The sequence below is a fragment of the Silurus aristotelis genome, assembly GCF_946808225.1.
Source record: "Silurus aristotelis genome assembly, chromosome: 15".
In the NCBI taxonomy this organism is placed as follows: domain Eukaryota; kingdom Metazoa; phylum Chordata; class Actinopteri; order Siluriformes; family Siluridae; genus Silurus; species Silurus aristotelis.
The window spans coordinates 11,725,143-11,745,669 of NC_139588.1; the positions used below are offsets into that span (position 1 = coordinate 11,725,143).

General features: G+C 37.9%; 1 protein-coding gene across 11 annotated transcripts in view; it reads right to left on the reverse strand.

The window, feature by feature from the left end:
* Nucleotides 1–20,527, reverse strand: part of syne2a (spectrin repeat containing, nuclear envelope 2a) — a 57,860-nt gene that overhangs the window by 31,331 nt on the left and 6,002 nt on the right. For 6 of the 11 annotated variants that reach the window (XM_083562048.1, XM_083562047.1, XM_083562051.1 and 3 more), the window contains exons 6-37: nt 19,676–20,007; nt 19,202–19,346; nt 18,911–19,111; nt 18,533–18,786; nt 18,291–18,441; nt 17,309–17,452; nt 16,929–17,069; nt 16,067–16,249; nt 15,779–15,916; nt 13,727–13,912; nt 13,186–13,308; nt 12,893–13,075; nt 11,889–11,963; nt 11,538–11,642; nt 8,311–8,388; nt 7,358–8,209; nt 6,981–7,052; nt 6,348–6,463; nt 6,073–6,208; nt 5,590–5,712; nt 5,283–5,417; nt 5,001–5,192; nt 4,820–4,921; nt 4,537–4,740; nt 3,779–3,940; nt 3,103–3,234; nt 2,047–2,210; nt 1,656–1,779; nt 1,392–1,574; nt 605–751; nt 309–485; nt 44–199 (exon numbers count right to left, since the gene is read on the reverse strand). In XM_083562048.1, coding sequence (XP_083418174.1) covers nt 44–199; nt 309–485; nt 605–751; nt 1,392–1,574; nt 1,656–1,779; nt 2,047–2,210; nt 3,103–3,234; nt 3,779–3,940; nt 4,537–4,740; nt 4,820–4,921; nt 5,001–5,192; nt 5,283–5,417; nt 5,590–5,712; nt 6,073–6,208; nt 6,348–6,463; nt 6,981–7,052; nt 7,358–8,209; nt 8,311–8,388; nt 11,538–11,642; nt 11,889–11,963; nt 12,893–13,075; nt 13,186–13,308; nt 13,727–13,912; nt 15,779–15,916; nt 16,067–16,249; nt 16,929–17,069; nt 17,309–17,452; nt 18,291–18,441; nt 18,533–18,786; nt 18,911–19,111; nt 19,202–19,346; nt 19,676–20,007 — 5,616 coding nt within the window. The remainder of the gene's footprint in view (nt 1–43; nt 200–308; nt 486–604; nt 752–1,391; nt 1,575–1,655; nt 1,780–2,046; nt 2,211–3,102; nt 3,235–3,778; nt 3,941–4,536; nt 4,741–4,819; nt 4,922–5,000; nt 5,193–5,282; nt 5,418–5,589; nt 5,713–6,072; nt 6,209–6,347; nt 6,464–6,980; nt 7,053–7,357; nt 8,210–8,310; nt 8,389–11,537; nt 11,643–11,888; nt 11,964–12,892; nt 13,076–13,185; nt 13,309–13,726; nt 13,913–15,778; nt 15,917–16,066; nt 16,250–16,928; nt 17,070–17,308; nt 17,453–18,290; nt 18,442–18,532; nt 18,787–18,910; nt 19,112–19,201; nt 19,347–19,675; nt 20,008–20,527) is intronic. The other 5 variants (XM_083562045.1, XM_083562050.1, XM_083562046.1 and 2 more) reach the window with 4 other exon arrangements.

A 20,527-nucleotide genomic window follows, 5' to 3' on the forward strand; every position in this document is an offset into this window, starting at 1 on the left:
TATTGTATCATCTAAAAAATTAAATCTTGGCTGAAATGTAAACCTCAGAATCCTTTAAAGCTTGCTGTATATGTGTCCAGCCAGCTGGCCTCTCGTTCACTCTCAACTTCTTTTCTTGCACTGAGATCCAGTTGTGGAGTTGCTGCAGACGCCCTTCCCTCTGTGCACAGTCTTGCGTTTTGTGCTCTATTTCTCGAATCTGGGAACAAAAAGTATGCCATTGTGCTAAGAGCGCCACTCTATTATAAGATTAACTGATGACACATGAAGTTTTGATTATAGGCTCAGGAATAAATCTCTGTTCCTACCTCGATGTCAATCTTTCTTTTTAGGAGGATCCAATCAACATTAAGTGCTCCCAATTGTTCAGCAAGGGTCAAACGCTCATTGCGATTGGCTGCATCATAAACTAAGCCTGTTTCTTCTACGGAATGGTTGAGGAAGTCTATGCATGGCTGACGACTTGCCATTTCCGCTTTACTGACCTGAGGAATACCACCAATGGTTCACATTTAAATCTGTACTACTACTACTAAACTAATTGCAAATAATGTCTTGGGGACTTAATTTAAATAAAAAAACAAATATTTGAAGCAGAATGTACCTTCAGATGATGTAGGAGCGTGGTGAGTTCAACCGAATTCAGGACATGATGCTTTCTGGAACTCTCCTCCTCTAGTCTGCTCTTCATTTGCTCCAGCCATGTGGACAGATAAGCCCTGACCTTACTCTGACCTAAACTCGTTAGCAGCTTGTATAGAAGCAGAGCAAGAGGGTAAAATATAAAAACATTAGAAGGGGAACAGAATTATTTGAAACTGTACAAATACTTAGCATGATACATGTTTGCTACAAAAGCACACAAAGTGGAATTCTATAAAGTAATGGACAAAAAGATTTTCATCAACACTTTATGAGAAGGGTACCTACTTTAATAATACATTCAAGAAATATATAAATATTTGTACAAATAATGCTGACAATTTATGAAAGGCTTATATAAAACCAGTGGCAGTGGTCCTCAATGGTTATGGTTTTGTTTTAGTGACCAGAAGGTTAAAGGTTCAAGCCAAGCTGGCACTTTTAGGCCCTTGATTCAATGCAATGCCCTTAATTCTATTTGCCCTGGGCAGTGCTGTATCATGTCTGTCCCCTGCTTCTTAGCAAGCGTTGATATGCCACGAAAAAAGCCCCTGAGTTGTAATGTATGTGTGACAACTAAATAGGCTGCTACAAAACATGCAAGATGATATTGGAAGTTTTACACACATTTTTCTTTTTTGAAAGAGAAAGCAGGTAGTAATTATCAGTATGAGGTGGCTGAGATAGTGTTTTACTGTATGTAAAACCTCCTTCCTTCCTATAGAATAATAGGTGTGAGTGAGGCCTACCTGCTGCAGTGTGTGCTGAACAGAAGGTACAGCATTAGTGAGCCCTGTCCAGCTTTGCTCAAGCTGAAATAAATGTTGACGCAGTTCAGGAGCCTCGGTGTCAGACAGTTGCAGGACCTGTGTGCCAGCTCTCACCATAGTGCCCTTCTGTACAGACCTGCTTTCAAGCTCCTTAAAGAAGTTCTACATTACAGAGCATATAGTCACAACCAAGTAAAGAAACTACAGTATAATCATGTACACTTAAATTAGACTGATAATCACCATGATATTTGTCAGAAGAGATTCTGAGTCCTGTGGATTAGGATCACAGAGATTATTCCACACTTGCATATCTGCAAGTACAGAAGTGACCCACACTTCCAGTTCATAGGAATTCCTCTGAAACCTACAAAGCACATTTGTTCACAAACATTAGCATGAAGAAAACAAGTTTGGTTGTTTTATGTAAAGACTCATAATGATACAGCCTGATATAACCAGTGGTTTATAAAATCAAGATCTGGGGACATTACAAGCTATTAATGTTTACTCTCTAACACAATTGATTTAGGCATTCATCCAGCCATGTTAAAGCTGAGAAACCACAAACAGTTTGTCATCTCCAGGCCTGGGATTGAGAAACACAGAACTTTTATTACTATAGGAGCCACACCTATCATAGCTGACTTGCATCTCCTTTGTGCGTTGGTTCTCTTGCTCCAGCTGTCTTTGGAGAGCTAGCCAGTTATTCTGAAGCTCTGAAGTTGGACCAAACAAACCATGGGCTTGCAGCATCTCCAACTGGGGCCTGCTGTCCTCAAGAAGGCTTTGCAACTGCTGACAGTGAAAGGTGAAGAGACGAAAAAAAAAAGATAAATGAGAGAGAGAGAGAGAGAGAGAGAGAGAGAGAGAGAGAGAGAGAGAGAGAGAGAGAGAGAGAGAGAATGGGAGGAAAAAAAAGATAAAAAGAAAAAGAAAAATGGTCTTTTCATCACCTACAGTCAGCCCTGGCCCCCAATTTTTCTCTCTCCTTGCATCGATGCCATCTCTTTCAGCACTATGGTAACATCAGCCCCCCCCCCCCCCAACTCCTTCCTCTTGAAGACTGAGGAATGGGAATAAAGCTCAGCATAAATCTATTACTGCTGCCCAATAGGCACCGCTCACCACTATGCATGAGTCAATTGGGCTGAGAAATGAGCTTCCGTAATTGTGGGGGAAAAAATAATATAAGAGCAGTCAAAGTGGATGGGAGAACATGGAGTTCCACAGACATGGCAACAGCCTATCCAAGTAATTTGATTTGGAATAGAGTGTGCTGAAAAGAGTTCCATGCAACCCACATCCAATGAATCCATCACAAAGAGAAGGCCCTTCTCCCCCATCTCCTTCATGCTTCATCTACCAAAGCTGCTTGCACTAGTTCATCAGAGGGCTTGCCAAATAACTCGTCTGAAAAGGGTGGACCTCCTCATGTCCTTCGTATCACCAAGTCTAATGAGTTTGGCGCAGACAGATATGAACATCACCAGATAAAACGTAATAATGAGAGGTAGGCAACCATGAAAGGAAAGCAGAAAAAGTATAACTGGGTAATCAAGTTGTCAGTGTCTACTGAAAATGGGATTTGTGTGAACAATCTACACTTGCATGACCTTGTCTAGACAGTAATTACAGAAATGGAATTTTGCCAATTCTTCTTTTGAAAAAAATAAGGAGTAGTTCTTACCTGGTAGTGCTGCAGTCGATCTCGTAGTTGTGATTCAGGTTCTGAGTTCGGGTCATTACTGGGCAGGGCTGCCTCCACCTCGTCCAGCTGCCTCCCCAGCTTCACTCCCATCTCTTCACACTGAGAGCATTCCTGCAGCAAGTTTATATAGATTTTTTTTGTACATTACTTATATAAAGTCAAATTCACCTGGTTTTATACTAGTTACAATTGACAAATTTATTTGGTTGAAAAGTATTTTTAAAATAAATTACATTAAGCAAATTATTTTCTAAGACCAAAAGATTCCCACAAAAACACATCTAATTACTCTTCCCCCTATTGTCATATGGGGACAGCTACATAATAGGGAGGGTAAAGGAAAACATGTGCATCCTCCAAGACACACGGAGCTAGCTATCCATTTTTTATTAACTGCTCAGGTTGCCACACAAAACAGACTTGAATTAAAGTGCTATCTGACCTCTTGCACTTACATAAACATACACAAAAGCATGACTAATTTTTGACTTTGGCTCCTGGCTGTGGGATCACCAAAATTCTAACTCGTGCTCTCGCAATGTTAGTGCAAATATTTTCTGTTGATTAAGTCATTTGAGAGCCTTCTTTAAGTTTTAAAATCAAAATAATGCAATCATATTTAATATTTGATGCAATCATATTACTATATAGATACCTCTAAGTTGTGCTGTAACTGAACTCCTTGATCCAAAAACTGGGAAACCAGTTCTGAGACCAGCTGTTCAACTTCTTCTTGATCTTTAAGTGCTCCTTCTGGCATCTGCTTGGACAGATGCTGGATCATCGCATGGTACCACCTCAACTGCTTGAAGTACCTCTGTTAGAGCATTAAATGTCCAACAAAATGACTGATTTGTATATTTGTATATATTATACTGACATAAGTTATCCATATTGTATTTTATTGAATATATAATCAATTAGCAATGATAACCAGAGTGTGAAAAGCATTCCGCATTCATTACACCAAGCGTCTCAAATTCAGTCCCGGCCACATCAGCATTTTTGTGTGCCCTAGCTATTCTGTTGAATAAAACCAATTACCTAGATTTTTGAAAATAGAATTTCCAGATAAATGTCTTATGCTCCATCAACTTATGTTGTAAATTTTTGGGTCATAAAATATTTTTGTGATAACTTTCACACTAAGTCTATCACACTAAAGGTCAACATCTAATGCATTTCTAAACTGTTTGAACATGGGTTTGCAATTATAGGTGACATTTTTGCCATAGTTTGATCTGTATAAGATATGATGAGCTCAAGCATAGTGGTGCATACAAAATGCTGATGTTGCCACACAGGGGTCTGGTGTGAAGCCTAGATATTGGTCTAGAGTAAAAATGTTTAGAAGGTGCTATGAGCTGTTTCATAATTGTTTTCTGCAAATTGGCTTATGCAGCATGTGTGTACCTTGTGCCCTCTGAGCAGGCTCTGAAGTTGGCTGCTGCTGTTGTGCTGATGTGTGACTTGGCCGTGTTGAAGTCGCTCTGAGCCCAGTTCCAACAGATCTTTTAGTCCCTGTACATTGGCCTGATAACAACGATGAAGTGCTGAAATCTCTTTTTCTGTCCTCTTTTCCTCTCGAATTGAACTCCACATCTTACCCTGCACACCCTGAGAACACAGCACAATAGAGATTAGTTAGCAATACTATGATTACCTTGTGCAAGTAGGAATGAGATTGACAATGTACCTGTAGGCTGGACAAATCTGGAATGAAGCTGGCCAATTTGCTATGCTGTGGTCCTTTGGCCTCCAATACAGATACTGGACTTTCAAGCAACTGCTCTGCAATCTATAAAACATAAAATAGAATTACTCATACTGAAGCATCTAGACCTCTAAAACACTGTTGGTGCATATGAAAGACAAACCTGAAGCTGTGGAGAATGACCAAGCTGCCTACTCTGCAGCTCCTCTTGGAGTGACAAGGCTCTCTGAATAGAAGATATACAGCTAGTGATCCGCTCCAGGCAAGAAGTTGCATCCGAGTCCTCAGAGACAGTGACCCCTAATCCCATGCTGCTTATCATACCACTTACAGAAGTCAGCTGTGATGACAGACACTGAGAAGTAGAGTGGAGTCAAACTATAGTAACTAAAATATTAATAACATTTTAATTAGAATATCTATCTGATGTGGCATATTATGATACCTGCATATTAAGCAGTTGGAGCTGGATGGTCTCTCTGCTCAGTTCTGATGAGGACTGAAGTGTGTGTGTGACTCTAAAGAGTGTGTGACTCAGAGCAGTCAAGGCCTCACACAGCTCAGACTGAACAATACCAGCCTGCATGAAATAATGAATCATACTTTTGATATAGGTGAACATAATGTTATATCTTATCTAACAAATGAAGTTGTGTATATTTAAATGCGGGTATAAGATCTGCATGTCCTCTTAATGAGGTATAATTTGAGACATTGTTCTTATTTCTGTCATTAGACATTCTCAAACTCACTGGATTGGCCAGGGTGAGCACCTTGTGATGAATAAGCTGAAGTCGCTCAGCACACCCCTGCAGTTCCTGGGTGATAGGTGATAGAGCATCACTAATGACTTCATGCTCAGCTATACTTTTCACCTAAAGAGAAAGACATAGAATAATAACTCTTTTTCGGCAATTCTTTAAGAAGAGGTGAAAACAGCATAATTAAGTCTTTCATTTAATGTACAGAAAGTAAACAAACATTTATTAAAATGGCAAAGACAAAATGCATTTAATGCTAAATAATAGTAATTGTATGTGAATGTAGGCCTATTTATTTGTTTTTCTGTAGCACTCCAATTTTGTAATCTATCATATTAGATTTGACAGCTCCATCTCATTGTTTGTTTCATAACTCTTAAACAGATTCAATTAAAGTTAATTTGGGGTTTTACTACAACCAATGTAGACTAGTGTTTCACACATTCAGAGTTTTTATTTAAGATTGACACTGACCTCTAATTTACTTCTGTCCTCCTCAGTGTTTATAGAGTGAAGCAGAAGGTCCAGTCTGGGTAGAAGCTGCACCCAGGTCACGTCCCGCTCCATCTCCATTGCCTGCTTAGGAATATACTGGCTCCCATTCATGGATCTGAACAAAGAGAGCATGAATTGTGGATCATCTGTGGTACCTTTTATCAGCTTATTGAAAACATAGCTAATCAACCACTGGATAGATTCTAAAAGCAAGTCCAGGACCTGCCTGAAAAAGGAATGGAGTAGTGTCATACCCTGCATGTTTCTGAGATTCTGTCTGGTCCTTCTGCTCGAGACTAGAGCTAGTACTGTGGCAAGCAATGACCTCTATCAGATCTCTCTGCTCTCGCAGTTCCTTCTGCACTTCCTGCTGTAGAGAAAATCGAAATAGATGAAACAAATGTTGATTATTTCTGGAATGAATGTATTCAACTAATAGCAATGCAGTATCTGTTAATGTTGAAATATGTAAGAAACATTAAGTGTAATCAATTAGTATACCACTAGTGTATTCTCCTGGGGAAAAGTGGTTGTGTCCAATAAAGGCACCGCAGTAAAGAATTTAACTCTCTGTTAGTCTTCACTAACTGCAGATTTTCACACTGTTGCTTTCACTGTAAATTTGGATTTGGACTCTTTCAAAATTTTCTGAAGTCTGACTCAGTCCCTGTATGTAAAATATCATCGTCTGTACTAACAAGTCCAGGTTTTGCAGATTCCATTAACTGCTCTGGTTTTAAAGCATCATTTTGATTCCATCCATCAGGCTTCTCCATTGCTTGTTTAGTCTTTTTTCAGGGGCACAGTAGCCAGTACCACACGACTCTCTAAAAACTTTAAATGATATTCAATTAATACAAACTAAAAAAGAAATCAGTAAACAGTACCTTAGTGACAGACACTTGAACCACAGTGGCAGTTTCAGCAGGAGCTTCATCTACTGGAGTCTCATCTTGTTCCTGAGTAAACAGAACAATACGGTGGCAAATTGCTAAAAACAGACTGGATGGCTGAAGAGAGAGCTCTTGAAGCCAGGAGAGCTGAGCAGCTGAATCTGACAGCCCAAAGCATTTTTTCTTTCATTGAGCAAATAATATACACAGTCTCTACATTAGATTACAGTCAGAAAATGAAGATAAAAGGCAACACAAAGTGGACTGATTTACCTTATCATGATTTACCTTATCATGTTTTAAACAATGCAAAAAAGTAAGTTATAATTTCTTACAAAACACATTATTCAAAATCCACAAAAGTAATTTACCAGTGCTTTGTTCTCCTGAGAGACAGTGTCTGTTTCCAGTGTAGACTGTGTAGGAACTGTTTCAAGTGTAGACTGTGTAGGAACTGTTTCCAGTGAAGGATGTGTAGGAACTGTTTCCAGTGTAGACTGTGTATTAACTGTTTCCAGTGTAGACTGAGTAGGAACTCTTTCCAGTGAAGACTGTATAGGAACTGTTTCCAGTGTAGAATGTGTAGAAACTGTTTCCAGTGAAGACTGTATAGGAACTGTTTCCAGTGTAGAATGTGTAGGAACTGTTTCCAGTGTAGACTGTGTAGGAACAGTTTCCAGTGAAGAATGTGTAGGAACTGTTTCCAGTGAAGAATGTCTAGGAACTGTTTCCAGTGTAGACTGTGTAGTCTCAGATGGCATGTGGTCATCACTGACCACAGTATATGTCATATTTTCTTTCTCGATAGATTTGGATTCAGAGGTTTCAACTTGGTCAGTTAATAGTTCTTGAATTGCAAATTCAGTCTTTATTTCCACAACATCCTTGTTTTTACAAACAAGTCGTGTTTTTAGAGCAGATGTCCCTACCTCCTCTGTTTTTTGTTCATTTTTATGTGCCACTCCTTCATGCATCTCTGTTGTTCCTGAATATTTAATGCCCTTCAGCGTTTCCTCGATTTCTTTATTTGGCATGTTAAGTTGTGCAGCAGGATCAACTGTCAAAAGTAATATTCTCTTTGGAGTTGTCACAGGCACACAAGCTGTACCACCTTCAACTGACCGGCCGTTCGTTATATTTAAAACAGTTGTTTCAAGCTGTGTAGGTGAAATAGCACTTTCTAGTTTAGTCTCTGCTGACCTTTCTGCTCCAGTGAATGATTTCTGTAGATTGAAATTTCAGGGTTTAAGACTAAGAGCATATGACGAAGATCTCTACGAAACAGGTACTAATGCTCAACTCACACAATTCATATGAAAATTACCTTAGTAACAGACACTTGGACCACAGCGGCAGGACTTGTTTTATCAGGATTCTCTCCTACTGAAATTTCATCTGGGTCCTGGGTTCATGATAAATTGAATTTAGTATGTAAAGCACTACAATTGAAACAGGTTGTTAAAACAGAAGAATACAGATTGGTGGATCTTTAAAGTGGAGAGTACGTCAGAGATAGCAGAACAGCTGAAGAAGACAGCATCAGTCATTGGAATATTGAAAAATCATGTTCTGCAATATTCAAAAGTGGATATACAGTGAGGAAAATAAGTATTTGAACACCCTGCTATTTTGCAAGTTCTCCCACTTAGAAATCATGGAGGGGTCTGAAATTGTCATCGTAGGTGCATGTCCACTGTGAGGGACATAATCTAAAAAAAAAAAATCCAGAAATCACAATATATGACTTTTAAACTATTTATTTGTATGATACAGCTGCAAATAAGTATTTGAACACCTGTCTATCAGCTAGAATTCTGACCCTCAAAGACCTGTTAGTCTGCCTTTAAAATGTCCACCTCCACTACATTTATTATCCTAAATTAGTTGCACCTGTTTGAGGTCGTTAGCTGCATAAAGACACCTGTCCACCCCATAGAATCAGTAAGAATCCAACTACTAACATGGCCAAGACCAAAGAGCTGTCCAAAGACACTAGAGACAAAATTGTACACCTCCACAAGGCTGGAAAGGGCTACGGGGAAATTGCCAAGCAGCTTGGTGAAAAAAGGTCAACTGTTGGAGAAATCATTAGAAAATGGAAGAAGCTAAACATGTCAATCTCCCTCGGACTGGGGCTCCATGCAAGATCTCACCTCGTGGGGTCTCAATGATCCTAAGGAAGGTGAGAAATCAGCCCAGAACTACACGGGAGGAGCTGGTCAATGACCTGAAAAGAGCTGGGACCACCGTTTCCAAGGTTACTGTTGGTAATACACTAAGACGTCATGGTTCGAAATCATGCATGGCACGGAAGGTTCCCCTGCTTAAACCAGCACATGTCCAGGCACGTCTTAAGTTTGCCAATGACCATTTGGATGATCCAGAGGAGTCATGGGAGAAAGTCATGTGGTCAGATGAGACCAAAATAGAACTTTTGGGTCATAATTCCACTAAAGATGTTTGAAGGAAGAAGAATGATGAGTACCATCCCAAGAACACCATCCCTACTGTGAAGCATGGGGGTGGTAGCATCATGCTTTGGGGGTGTTTTTCTGCACATGGGACAGGGCGACTGCACTGTATTAAGGAGAGGATGACCGGGGCCATGTATTGCGAGATTTTGGGGAACAACCTCCTTCCCTCAGTTAGAGCATTGAAGATGGGTCGAGGCTGGGTCTTCCAACATGACAATGACCCGAAGCACACAGCCAGGATAACCAAGGAGTGGCTCTGTAAGAAGCATATCAAGGTTCTGGCGTGGCCTAGCCAGTCTCCAGACCTAAACCCAATAGAGAATCTTTGGAGGGAGCTCAAACTCCGTGTTTCTCTGCGACAGGCCAGAAACCTGACTGATCTAGAGAAGATCTGTGTGGTGGAGTGGGCCAAAATCCCTCCTGCAGTGTGTGCAAACCTGGTGAAAAACTACAGGAAACGTTTGACCTCTGTAATTGCAAACAAAGGCTACTGTACCAAATATTAACATTGACTTTCTCAGGTGTTCAAATACTTATTTGCAGCTGTATCATACAAATAAATACAGTGGAACCCACTTATCTCGACCTCGGTTAACTCGACGTTAAAGTCGACGTTTTTGAAGTGGAACCGCCAAATTCTCGCTTTGTCTAAGCATTTTTTAATCGGTTATGTCGACTTTTTTTATTTCGCCGAACCCTAATATCTCGAGCACAAGTGGGGAAAAATGTGCCATTTCACGTCAGTCATGTCGATCGACACTGTGCAGCCGCAGAAGGAAAAATCAAGCCTTACAGATGCTACAGGTGTTGTATTGTATACTGGTAAATCTCTGCTGTTTAGTTAGTGCACATATGCCTTTTGTTGTTAAATGTTATGCGATGAACGGGAGGCGAAAGCCGCGCTTGGTAGGAGCACGGCGCGGCGCTTGGTAGAAGGCACGTACAGAGATACGCATGAGCGATAACAACATCCGCCGTGAACCAACATATACCAACAATAACGGACGGTGAGAGTGTGGAAGTTTAAATAGGAGCTGGTGATGATGCTAAACGAGACCATATGTGCGCAATTGAAGCCGGGAGCTTCAGAGAAAGCTGCCGGGAAAGCAGCTGCCACGCCGAAGAGGATTCCTGACAGTTAACAAACATGTACTGTATGTAAATTTTTATAGCATGCCTTCATCAAACAAATCGCGGCAACGCTGTTGTGTAAAAAAAACCTTCAAAAACACGTGCATGCACATTCTCATTTATTAACGCACATCATGTACATAAAGAAATCAAGCACGTTAATATATTGCCGCCATATTGATTTTCGTTTATCTCGTTCATCGGTTATCTCTATGCTTTTTGGCGACCCCCTAGGACATCGACATAACCGGGTTCCACTGTAGTTAAAAAAATCATACATTGTGATTTCTGGATTTTTTTTTTGATTATGTCTCTCACAGTGGACATGCACCTACGATGACAATTTCAGACCCCTCCATGATTTCTAAGTGGGAGAACTTGCAAAATAGCAGGGTGTTCAAATACTTATTTTCCTCACTGTATGTATATATATATATATATATATATATATATATATATATATATATATATATATATATATATATATATATATATATATACAGTGTTTTAAAAAATTGTTTTAGTTGTTAAAAGTTACTGATAACTGTTTTACTTACCATACATTAGTGATAAAGCATGTATGAATTATGATTTATAGAAGTATGAATTATATTGTTGACACAATTTTTCCATTTCTTTTCAAAAAATTAAAGAGTGGACATTTGGATAAAATCTTTTTAAAATGTACAAAGCAAATTATTGAAAAAAAAAATTCACCCATAAAAAAGAAAGATGCCATTAGTCAAGACAGACATCTAACTGTTAGTCAATGAGAAAGAAAAATATAAAGTTCTATTTTGTGTTCCTACAGACACAAAATATGGAAAATGAAAAGCATAAAAAGAACTGAATAGGCTAATGAGGAAAGTGCACTGAAAAGTTACAAACTTCCAGGAATTTAAAGACAAATTAACCAATTAAACATAAACAGGATGATCTTTTGTACCTCTGGAGCACTGCTCGTGAGAGTCTCAGAGGACGAAGAGTGGCTGCCTGCATCCTCATAATCATCATCATCCTCTTCCTTTGAGTATATTGTTTCCATAGGCACCTGCTTAAGCAATAAAAAAAAGAATTGTGGCCAAAATTTTAACTGGTTCACCAACTTTATTGTCTTAAATTCATTCCTAAACTAAAATATCTCATCATTTGAAGTCAATTCACAGAAATGGTTTTGTCTGAGATTTGGTGATTGCATCGGATTTGTATTCATCTATTCAAAGCACATCTGAGAATATCTGAAATGTGCTAAGTCATGCATTTTATTGATTAGCAGGATACTAGGTGCTGAACTCACCACCACATCTCTATCATTGGACCCAATTTCTCCATCAGAGGAAGAGAGAAGAGCCAGGGAGTGACCAATAGCATTCTAAGAAAAAAAGACACTTTTAATTAATTTATTTATAGTACGAAGCCAAGGTGGTTAAAATAATAACATGCCAATTTAAATACTTTAGTAAATCTTGTACTTCACCAAATATTCTTAACCTTTATAGATTTTGTTTATGTTTGTGGACTTGTAAAATTAAGTTATTAATAGTTAAATTACAGACAGAGACACTTTGTCCTGTAATGTCTAAATATCTCTTTAACACTGATTTTGCCAGACATTAAGTACCAGTTTTTGTTTTGTTTTTAATGATCATTACTGTATATGATTTACTGAATCTCTTTAATCACTCATTTATTATCAGCCCAAAACATTATTAAAGGACAGGGCTGCTTTCATGTAAGATAAGAGACTCAAACACTAGCAGCATCAACAAAACTGCCAAGGACACAGAAATGTGGTTGAAAGACCTGAGCTAATGCCAAAAGATAAACATAGTTTTCATAAAAAAAGTTGTGACCTTCCAGGGCTTCATTATCATATTTTATATTTTTGTCAGAATCTGTAATAACTGACTGAAATCGCTCCAGTGACTTAACAAGCTGTTGGCACATTGACACACACACTCACACTCACAGACACACGCACACACGCACACACGCACACACACACACACAAACACACACACACACACACACACACACACACACACACACACACACACACACACACACACACGTATATATGCATATATTATTGATTTAAAAAATCTGCTGCAACATTTATTAATAGATTTTATGTGAATGTACATGTACAGTTAATGTATTTTTTTAAAATATATTTTTAGAATACTTTTAGTCATTTTCAAACAATTTTCTTTGCAAAAAACAGTTACTTGTTCAAGATCTCCCCCTTGATATTAAATTAAGCAGTGAATCACACACAGTGATCATTAGAATAGTACAGACCCTGTATGCTGAGCTTTGTTCCTCTGTGAGCTGTTGGAGCTCATTAATATGGGGATGAAGCTGCTCAGCTCTCTGGAAAACCAAGAGACTGTGTTCAGCTCCTGTGGGCAGACCAAGACCATCCTTGCACCTCTCAATTTCAGCTAAGGTCCTCTGCATGGCCTGCAGGTTTTCCAGGATTACCTGAAGATCAAAAATCAAACTCATTATGAGTATATGCGATGAGTAGGAAGCATATTACTACACATACTACAAGTAACAAACTATCATTTTATAGCATTGGCTGAATTTGCCTGTCTGTTTTGAAGATGCTCTTCCGGTGGTACTTCCTCAGTCTCTACAGTAGATAAGATACTTTTGATCTTCGTGACACTCTTCTCCATTGTTTTCACCTCCGCTTCAATTGCATCAATTTCCTATAACGGTAAAAGACTGTCTATCAACAAATAGCATGAGTTACTTCAATTATGCACTCCTTGGCCATAATAGTAACGATGGTGCCATTGCTTATACAAACAATTATCCAGTCAGTCAATTAAATATCAGTCAAATGCATTACATCATGCACTTGTTCCATCTAAACTCTTATAGGTGTGAATTTGTGTGATTTAAGGTCAGCAATAACCCAACCATGCCATCAGGTACCAACAACCATGCCATAGCCAATTCACATTTTTCCAATTCTGATATTTGATGTGAACTAAAACTCTTGTCCTGAATCTTCAAGAATTTATGCAGCATGCTGTTATATCATTGGCCAACTGGATAATGCACATATGCACTGTAAAGGTATAACAAAGTTTAAAAACTGTAACCAGACACTTTGGTACTTACTGCTGCTGCATGCTGGAGCTGAGAAAGTGGCTCTAGAACAATGTGCTGCATTTGGCTAATGTCGTTGCAGATCTGCAAAAGGTTCCTTTCTTCAGTGCTGGTGTCAAATACAACTGATATCTCCTGAAGTGAAGCCCCAAAGGTCTCTAAAGACTTTTGCATTCTTTCAGACTCATCTAGGACCACCTGCCAACCAAACAGCATCTCAAACTTCAGTCAAACTAATCATTTTTCAGATTCAAGACAGATATAAGAATTTGATACTCAATAGACAATAGTGAATAGAAATCATGATCAGAGAAACACTCTCAAGTTTTATGATTCTTTAGCAAATTTTTAAGACAAAAAATTACCTACAGCTGAGATCAAAAGTCTGAGAGCACCAGTAAAAATGCTTATTTGTCTTTTTTAATTGAATAAAAAGGTCTAATGAAATGATCAATGACAAGCAGTGAAAAATAGAAATAAATGTTCACAAATTTCATCATTTCTTTTCATGCCACAGTTTTGCTTTAATGTGTGCAGAGTGTGACACAGACTACACACATTTGGCTAAAATCTAATGATCTACGTTAGATCAAATCCATTTGTGTTTCCATCTGAAAATGTGCTCCAAAAGAAGGTATTAGACGGAAAATCTGCTATTTTGTTTAAAAGAATTTGCTATCACTATTCCAAATATGCTTACATTTAACAGTAAATAGTGCATTTTAAATATTGCATAGTCAAGATTGTTGCACATTTCCTATTCTTGTTTAATAATTTGCAGTTTTACAATTTTTTGTTTACAATTTTTAGTATTATTATTATTATATTATATTATTATATTAATATAATTGTAAAACTGCAAATCAACGTGGTCTCAGACTCAAAAAATAAAATATTTCACACAAGAATCCATTTTTCATTTCTAAAAACTTTTCAGAATCATTCCAGAAAGTGTCATAATAAGGCACATAATTTCATGGTGCCTATATAGATGAATCCAAGTTGCACCCCCATTAGTTTGGATTACATTGGATTCATTGTCAATTGGATACATTGTCAATAAATTACATATTTATATTAGTGATTATATTTAGTGAATAAATGCTTTTTTATTCATGGACAGTCAAAATATGCCAATCACTGTAAGAATGAATGCAGCCTGACCCTTGGTTTGCCTTCATTTATATAATCGCAGATCTACAGCCTATAATTAGTACTTTGGGCTCCGAGATCCTAAAAAAAAAAATCTGACATTACAATAACTGACATAAAATGGCTAATGACAATAAGAAAGAGAAAAATTATTAAATAATAATAATCAAATAATCTGAAGATTATTTGATATGGCTAATAAACTACATGGTTAGAATTGACTAATTACTAGATTAAACTGAAATTGTCTCAGTGGTTGTATAAGAAGTCTTTCTGCAAACTGAAGCACTCTTTTGTAATATTATGTAATATTATAAAAATATGTAATATTATACCAAAATGATCAATGAGAGCATACTCAATGTAAAATGATTATTACTACTCTCTCAGAATTTGTGTTCCGTGTATTCCAATAAAACACGAAAGATTCAACCTGTTGAGTATGTCTCTGCACTTGGGTTCATCCCTCCCTGTAGCAAGCTGCAAGAGATCCTGCCTGGTTTCAGCCTAGATTTTGACAATTTAGCCTCTTTAATTTGGTTAGTGAAATGACAACATAATTTATTTTTATTTTTTATAATATTTGACAAACCAATGAGTAAAGGTGACTGCAGTGAGAAATATACATTTGATCAGAGTCTAGAGCATTACTCAAAAGTAGTTATGTGACATGCTAAAGTAAAACAAAACCACTTATAAAGTAATGCCTTTTTTATTTATAGGCATTAGCTTACCACAAAGGTTGACGCATTTAAAAGGTAAATACTGTTAATATGCAGTAATGCTAGTTGCTAACACTTAAAAAAAAAAAAAAGTTTTAGGTAAACAAAATGAAAATAATTCTAGTGGAACACCCATGAACATGCATATCTGGATGTCTGCTTTGAGAGCTTTAAATTGCCAAGGTCTGACCTGTAGAGAGTTGGCATGGCTATGCAGACACTTGGCAGTTGTGTAGGTCTGAGGAGTTTTTAGCCAGAGCTGAGTCTCAGCCAACCAGCATGTAGAGCTATGCAAAACCTCCTCATAGTCTTGAAGACAGGAAGGGATCTAAATTCATCACACAGACACAGATTTATGCTAAAGAATCCACATCAAATATAATCCTGTAACAAAACCACTTCCTCTGTGGTGACAGTGCGGGGTGACGTGTGAGCTCTTAAGTTGGATGATGACAGGACAGGATATAAATGTACTCACTCTGTTGATGAAGGCAGTCCGCTGTTCTGCCTGCTTGGCTACAGTCTGGTAAAGCTGGAGTGGTTTAGTAAGCTCATCCATCAGAATGTGAGCTCTCTCAGGCTGCTCCTCAGCTAGCTCCTGAACTTCGACCTCTAGCTCAGTGATCCGTGCGTGCCACCGGTCCAGTTCATCCCAAACCCGCTGTACATGTGAACACATGACCCACACACTTAAAATAAAAGAAGATATGTTCTTATTCTGCCACAAGAGCAATAGTAATAGGCAGGTAATATGTAGTGTGAAGAGGTCTGGGGTACAGGCAGATATAAAAAAAATATAAAACACACCTTTATTTTAAACGTGCAACATGAGATTACCTGCCAAAGTGGCAAAAAATATAATTTATCCTCCAGTGTAGGGCTGTAACAATTTCCTCAAGTAACTCGAGTAATTCAATTACAAAAATTTATTTAGGCAAATTAATTTGCATCAAATCTTTGTTTAAATAAACACAGAGCACTGTGTTTTCCCCACTGACCATTATTACTGACGCACCTCCTGCTAAACTGTAGAGTGCTCTGGACAGGTAACACAGAAGACGATGCAGAATAAAAAATAGAGGAATGGGGGGAAAATGGTTTGATGTAAAAAGTACTTCTTATCCGATTACTCGATTAATTGATCGATTGATTCGATTAATTCATTGTTAGAATACTCAAATACAGCAGCACTACTCCAGTGTGTAATTATACTATTTCAGGTAGGTTTTTTTAATGGCTGGAGTGCCTGTTAAAATTAAATTAACACACACACACACACACACACACACACACACACACACACACACACACACACACACACACACATTGTATGTACAAACCTTGAGTATGCTCTCAGCTTCTTTTACAGTGGCACTCTTCTCCTGCAGCAGGGCCTCAACACCAACTAAACCCACAGTCACTTTGTCCACATGCTCACTCATTCTCTGCAGAGAGCCACTTCTCTCCATAGCTTGCCCAACCTAAAACACCAGAAATACCCCGGTAGTCTTTCTAATTATACCCAATTATAATATATATGCACTGCTGTACATGTAGATTTCTACATAATGCAGTGTGTATTATCTAATGTTTAAAAAAAAAATAATCTCAGCATTACTGTATTAATGTGGTTACACTTGCACTTGATACAAAACACATGCAATCAACTATTAGGTAATAACCACCAAATAAACATAAAGACAAAAGGATTTTACTATACTTTGTCCTTAGCTTCTTTCAGGGATAGAGTGATTTGGCCATGTAGTTTCTGGATCTCTTGAGGTGGGTGATTGCTTTTAGTCCTGGCCCTGTCCATAATTTCTTGAAGTCTGATATTCTGAGAGTCTAGCTCTGCTCTAAACTCCTAGAGAGAGTAAGACAGATGCCATGAACAGATACAGATTATTCAGCAGTTCATGTCATTGGTTAATATAAAAAAATTTTTTTAGCATACCTTAATAATGTTAAAAGAGTAATTATCACTTGTAAAAATACAGTAATAATAAATGAATAATAAATTAAGTAATTCTACCTCCATAAATTAAAAGTCATGTTTCTATGGAACTCAGGTCATTGGGTATAAATGCTACAACCTGCCATTAACAATCACTGAAGACTATTCCAGAGTAACAAACAATAGCATATTAATTCATTAGTTCACAATTTAATAATTCTCCTCATCTCATCACCATCCTTACAGACTTTCGATCACTGGAGGCAAAATGGAGCAGTGTTGTGCTCTGTGGTTGATTGGTCTGCTGACTAGTGCACTCTCAGAGGTTATAATAAATGGACAGTCAGTGTAACCCAAATGAGGAAGGGATGACTTTATAAGGAACCAGCTTATAAGCACTAAACTTATACATTTCAAGTTCATAACATCTTTATCTCTATAAAGTTGCTTCGAGATAATGTCCATAGTTTAAAGCTCTATACAAATTAAACTGAACTGAAATAAATTGAACTGAGGTAAAAAAAAATTATTTAAATATATATATATATATAAAATATATTGTATTGTTTACTAAAATCAGATCAAATGTGTGACCATACAAGCACCACAGTATTTAATTTCTGTATATGGGGGTTGTAGGCTTTTGTGAATTTTGTCTCATTGGTTAAGTTATTACAAATGTACAGTGGACATCATTGTTGTGCTCCATATTGGGTGGCAGTATAGTGTTTACAAAGGGAGCACTAACCCGAGTATGGCTGGTATCTAACTGGCTCTGCAGGCCTGACAACAGAGAGAAAACACTCTGCTGCAATCCCTTCAGTTCTTCCTGAATGCGACCCCACTCCTGGATCTCAGACAGCATGTCATGTCTCACTACACCACTCTGTTCTCTTAAGCTGGAAATACACATGTACATCAGTCATTCTTTTTACAGGGAAATAAGTTTTACACTGTTGTAAAAGCAGGTGTGGTTGTGTATGGCCATACCGTCGACAACGACTCAGAAGTGACTGCAGTTCCTGGCCTGTCTTACTGGGAGTATTGTGAAGGTTTAAGGCACTCAGCAGCCGTGATTCAGAGCGTTGAATTGAAACCAAAGTTAGTTGTTCTTGGTCCAAGTCATACTGGAGCTGTTCGGTTTGTCCAATGATCTCTTGAAGCTTCCCAATAGATCCCTTCATCTTGGAGATCTCAGAAAGACTGTGTTGAAGGTGGTCCAGCGCTTCCCTGGAACTCTTGATCTAACAGCAAAATAGTTTTGCATAAACACAGTACTTCTAATACTTACATTCTGTAGAATCTTACACCCAGCTAAGAACATTATTAAGGCAATTTTGCATTGGTTTATTTTTTGCCATAACTTACTCTTAATATAATTTCCTTCCACTGTGTTTCTGTATGAGCCACTCTGGATTTCAGTGTGTCTAGCCGCTGCTGCAGCAAAACCCAATGTCTCTGTAGATGTCCCAGTGTTTTCTCTGCTTCTACATTACAGTTCAACATTGAAGATGTGTGTTTCAGCTCGTCTAGCCTTGTCCCCATGTTACCTAGATCCTCCTGAAGCACCTACAGTTCCACATATAAATAATTGATCATGATTTGTGTGAAAACCTAATAATGTCTATTTTCTGTAGCATAAAAAAATATTTAACTCACCTTGATTTTTTCAAACTGGTCTTTGCACTCTTCTAAAGAAATCGGTTTGAGACTTAAACTTTCTGAAAGTTGGATGTCAAAGTTTTGAAGAAGGTGGTTCATGTCATCATGCTGTTTAGTGTGGTTGGCCTGCTCCATTAAGCACCTGAAAATGAAGCCCAGACAACATTTTTGACAATTATGGATCCCAAAAATAGTGCTCCAAATATCTGTATCTGTGTTTCTATTGGAATCTAAACCCAAACTAACAAAAATTATTGTTCCTTATGTTTTTATTTGAGAATTTTTTTTTTTATATGAATCAAATTTGAATTCTAACACTAAATAAAAACCCCCTGCTCATGTGACTTTTTTTGTCCTGAACTACAATTCACACCTCAAACTCTTAAACATTTTAACTCAACTTTTTGCCTTGTGTAATCATAAGTACAGTAGATAATAAAAAAAAAAAGTAACAACAAAAAATGTGGATACCTTTGTAGGGCCTCCAGTTTGACCTGTGCTTGTGCTTTTAATTTGGCATCAGTAACTTGGAGGTAGCTGACAACCTGGATGTGGAGCTTCTCAGTTTGAGGAGAAAAACAAGCTTGTGGTGGCAATCGTGTCTGTAATTCTGCCATGTGATCCTGGAATCCTTTATTCAGATCAGTAAGAAGATGTTGAGTATGGTTTAGTTCAGCTTTAGAGTCTTTATAAATGGCAGATGGAACCAAAAGTTTAGCATTAATCTGCTGAAGGAAACCAACAGCTTGTCGGACAGCACTGCGATAATCTTTCACAGCCTCCTCGGCCTTAAGAAGGTTTTCCTAAAAAAACACACAGAAAGTAGTATTTAAAGAATACAATCTATACCCTGTCACCAATATGATTTATAGCACCATCTGCTGCTATGAAAACCATTTTATCCATCCTGAAATTAGTGGGCCACTGTTATAAATGTTATAGATTCATTATAGCTACGTTAAGCTACACTATATGGACAAAAGTTTGTGGACACCTGACTATAAGATTCATATTTGCTTTCCAAATATCTCATTCCACACTGATTACCCATTTGCTTTTATAATGACCTCCACTATTCTGGAAATATGCTCATTAAGCCACAAGAGCAATAGTAATGGCAGGTACTAATGTATTCTGAGGAGGCCTGTGGTGCAGTCAGTGTTCCATTTTATCCCAAAGGTATATAATAGGGTTCAGGTCAAAGTTCTTCCACTCTAACCACTGTAAACCACATCTTCATAGAGCTGGCTTTGTGCACAGATGCATTATTAACATCGAACAGGTTTGTTCATATAATGTAAGTGTGCATAATATACTGGCCAC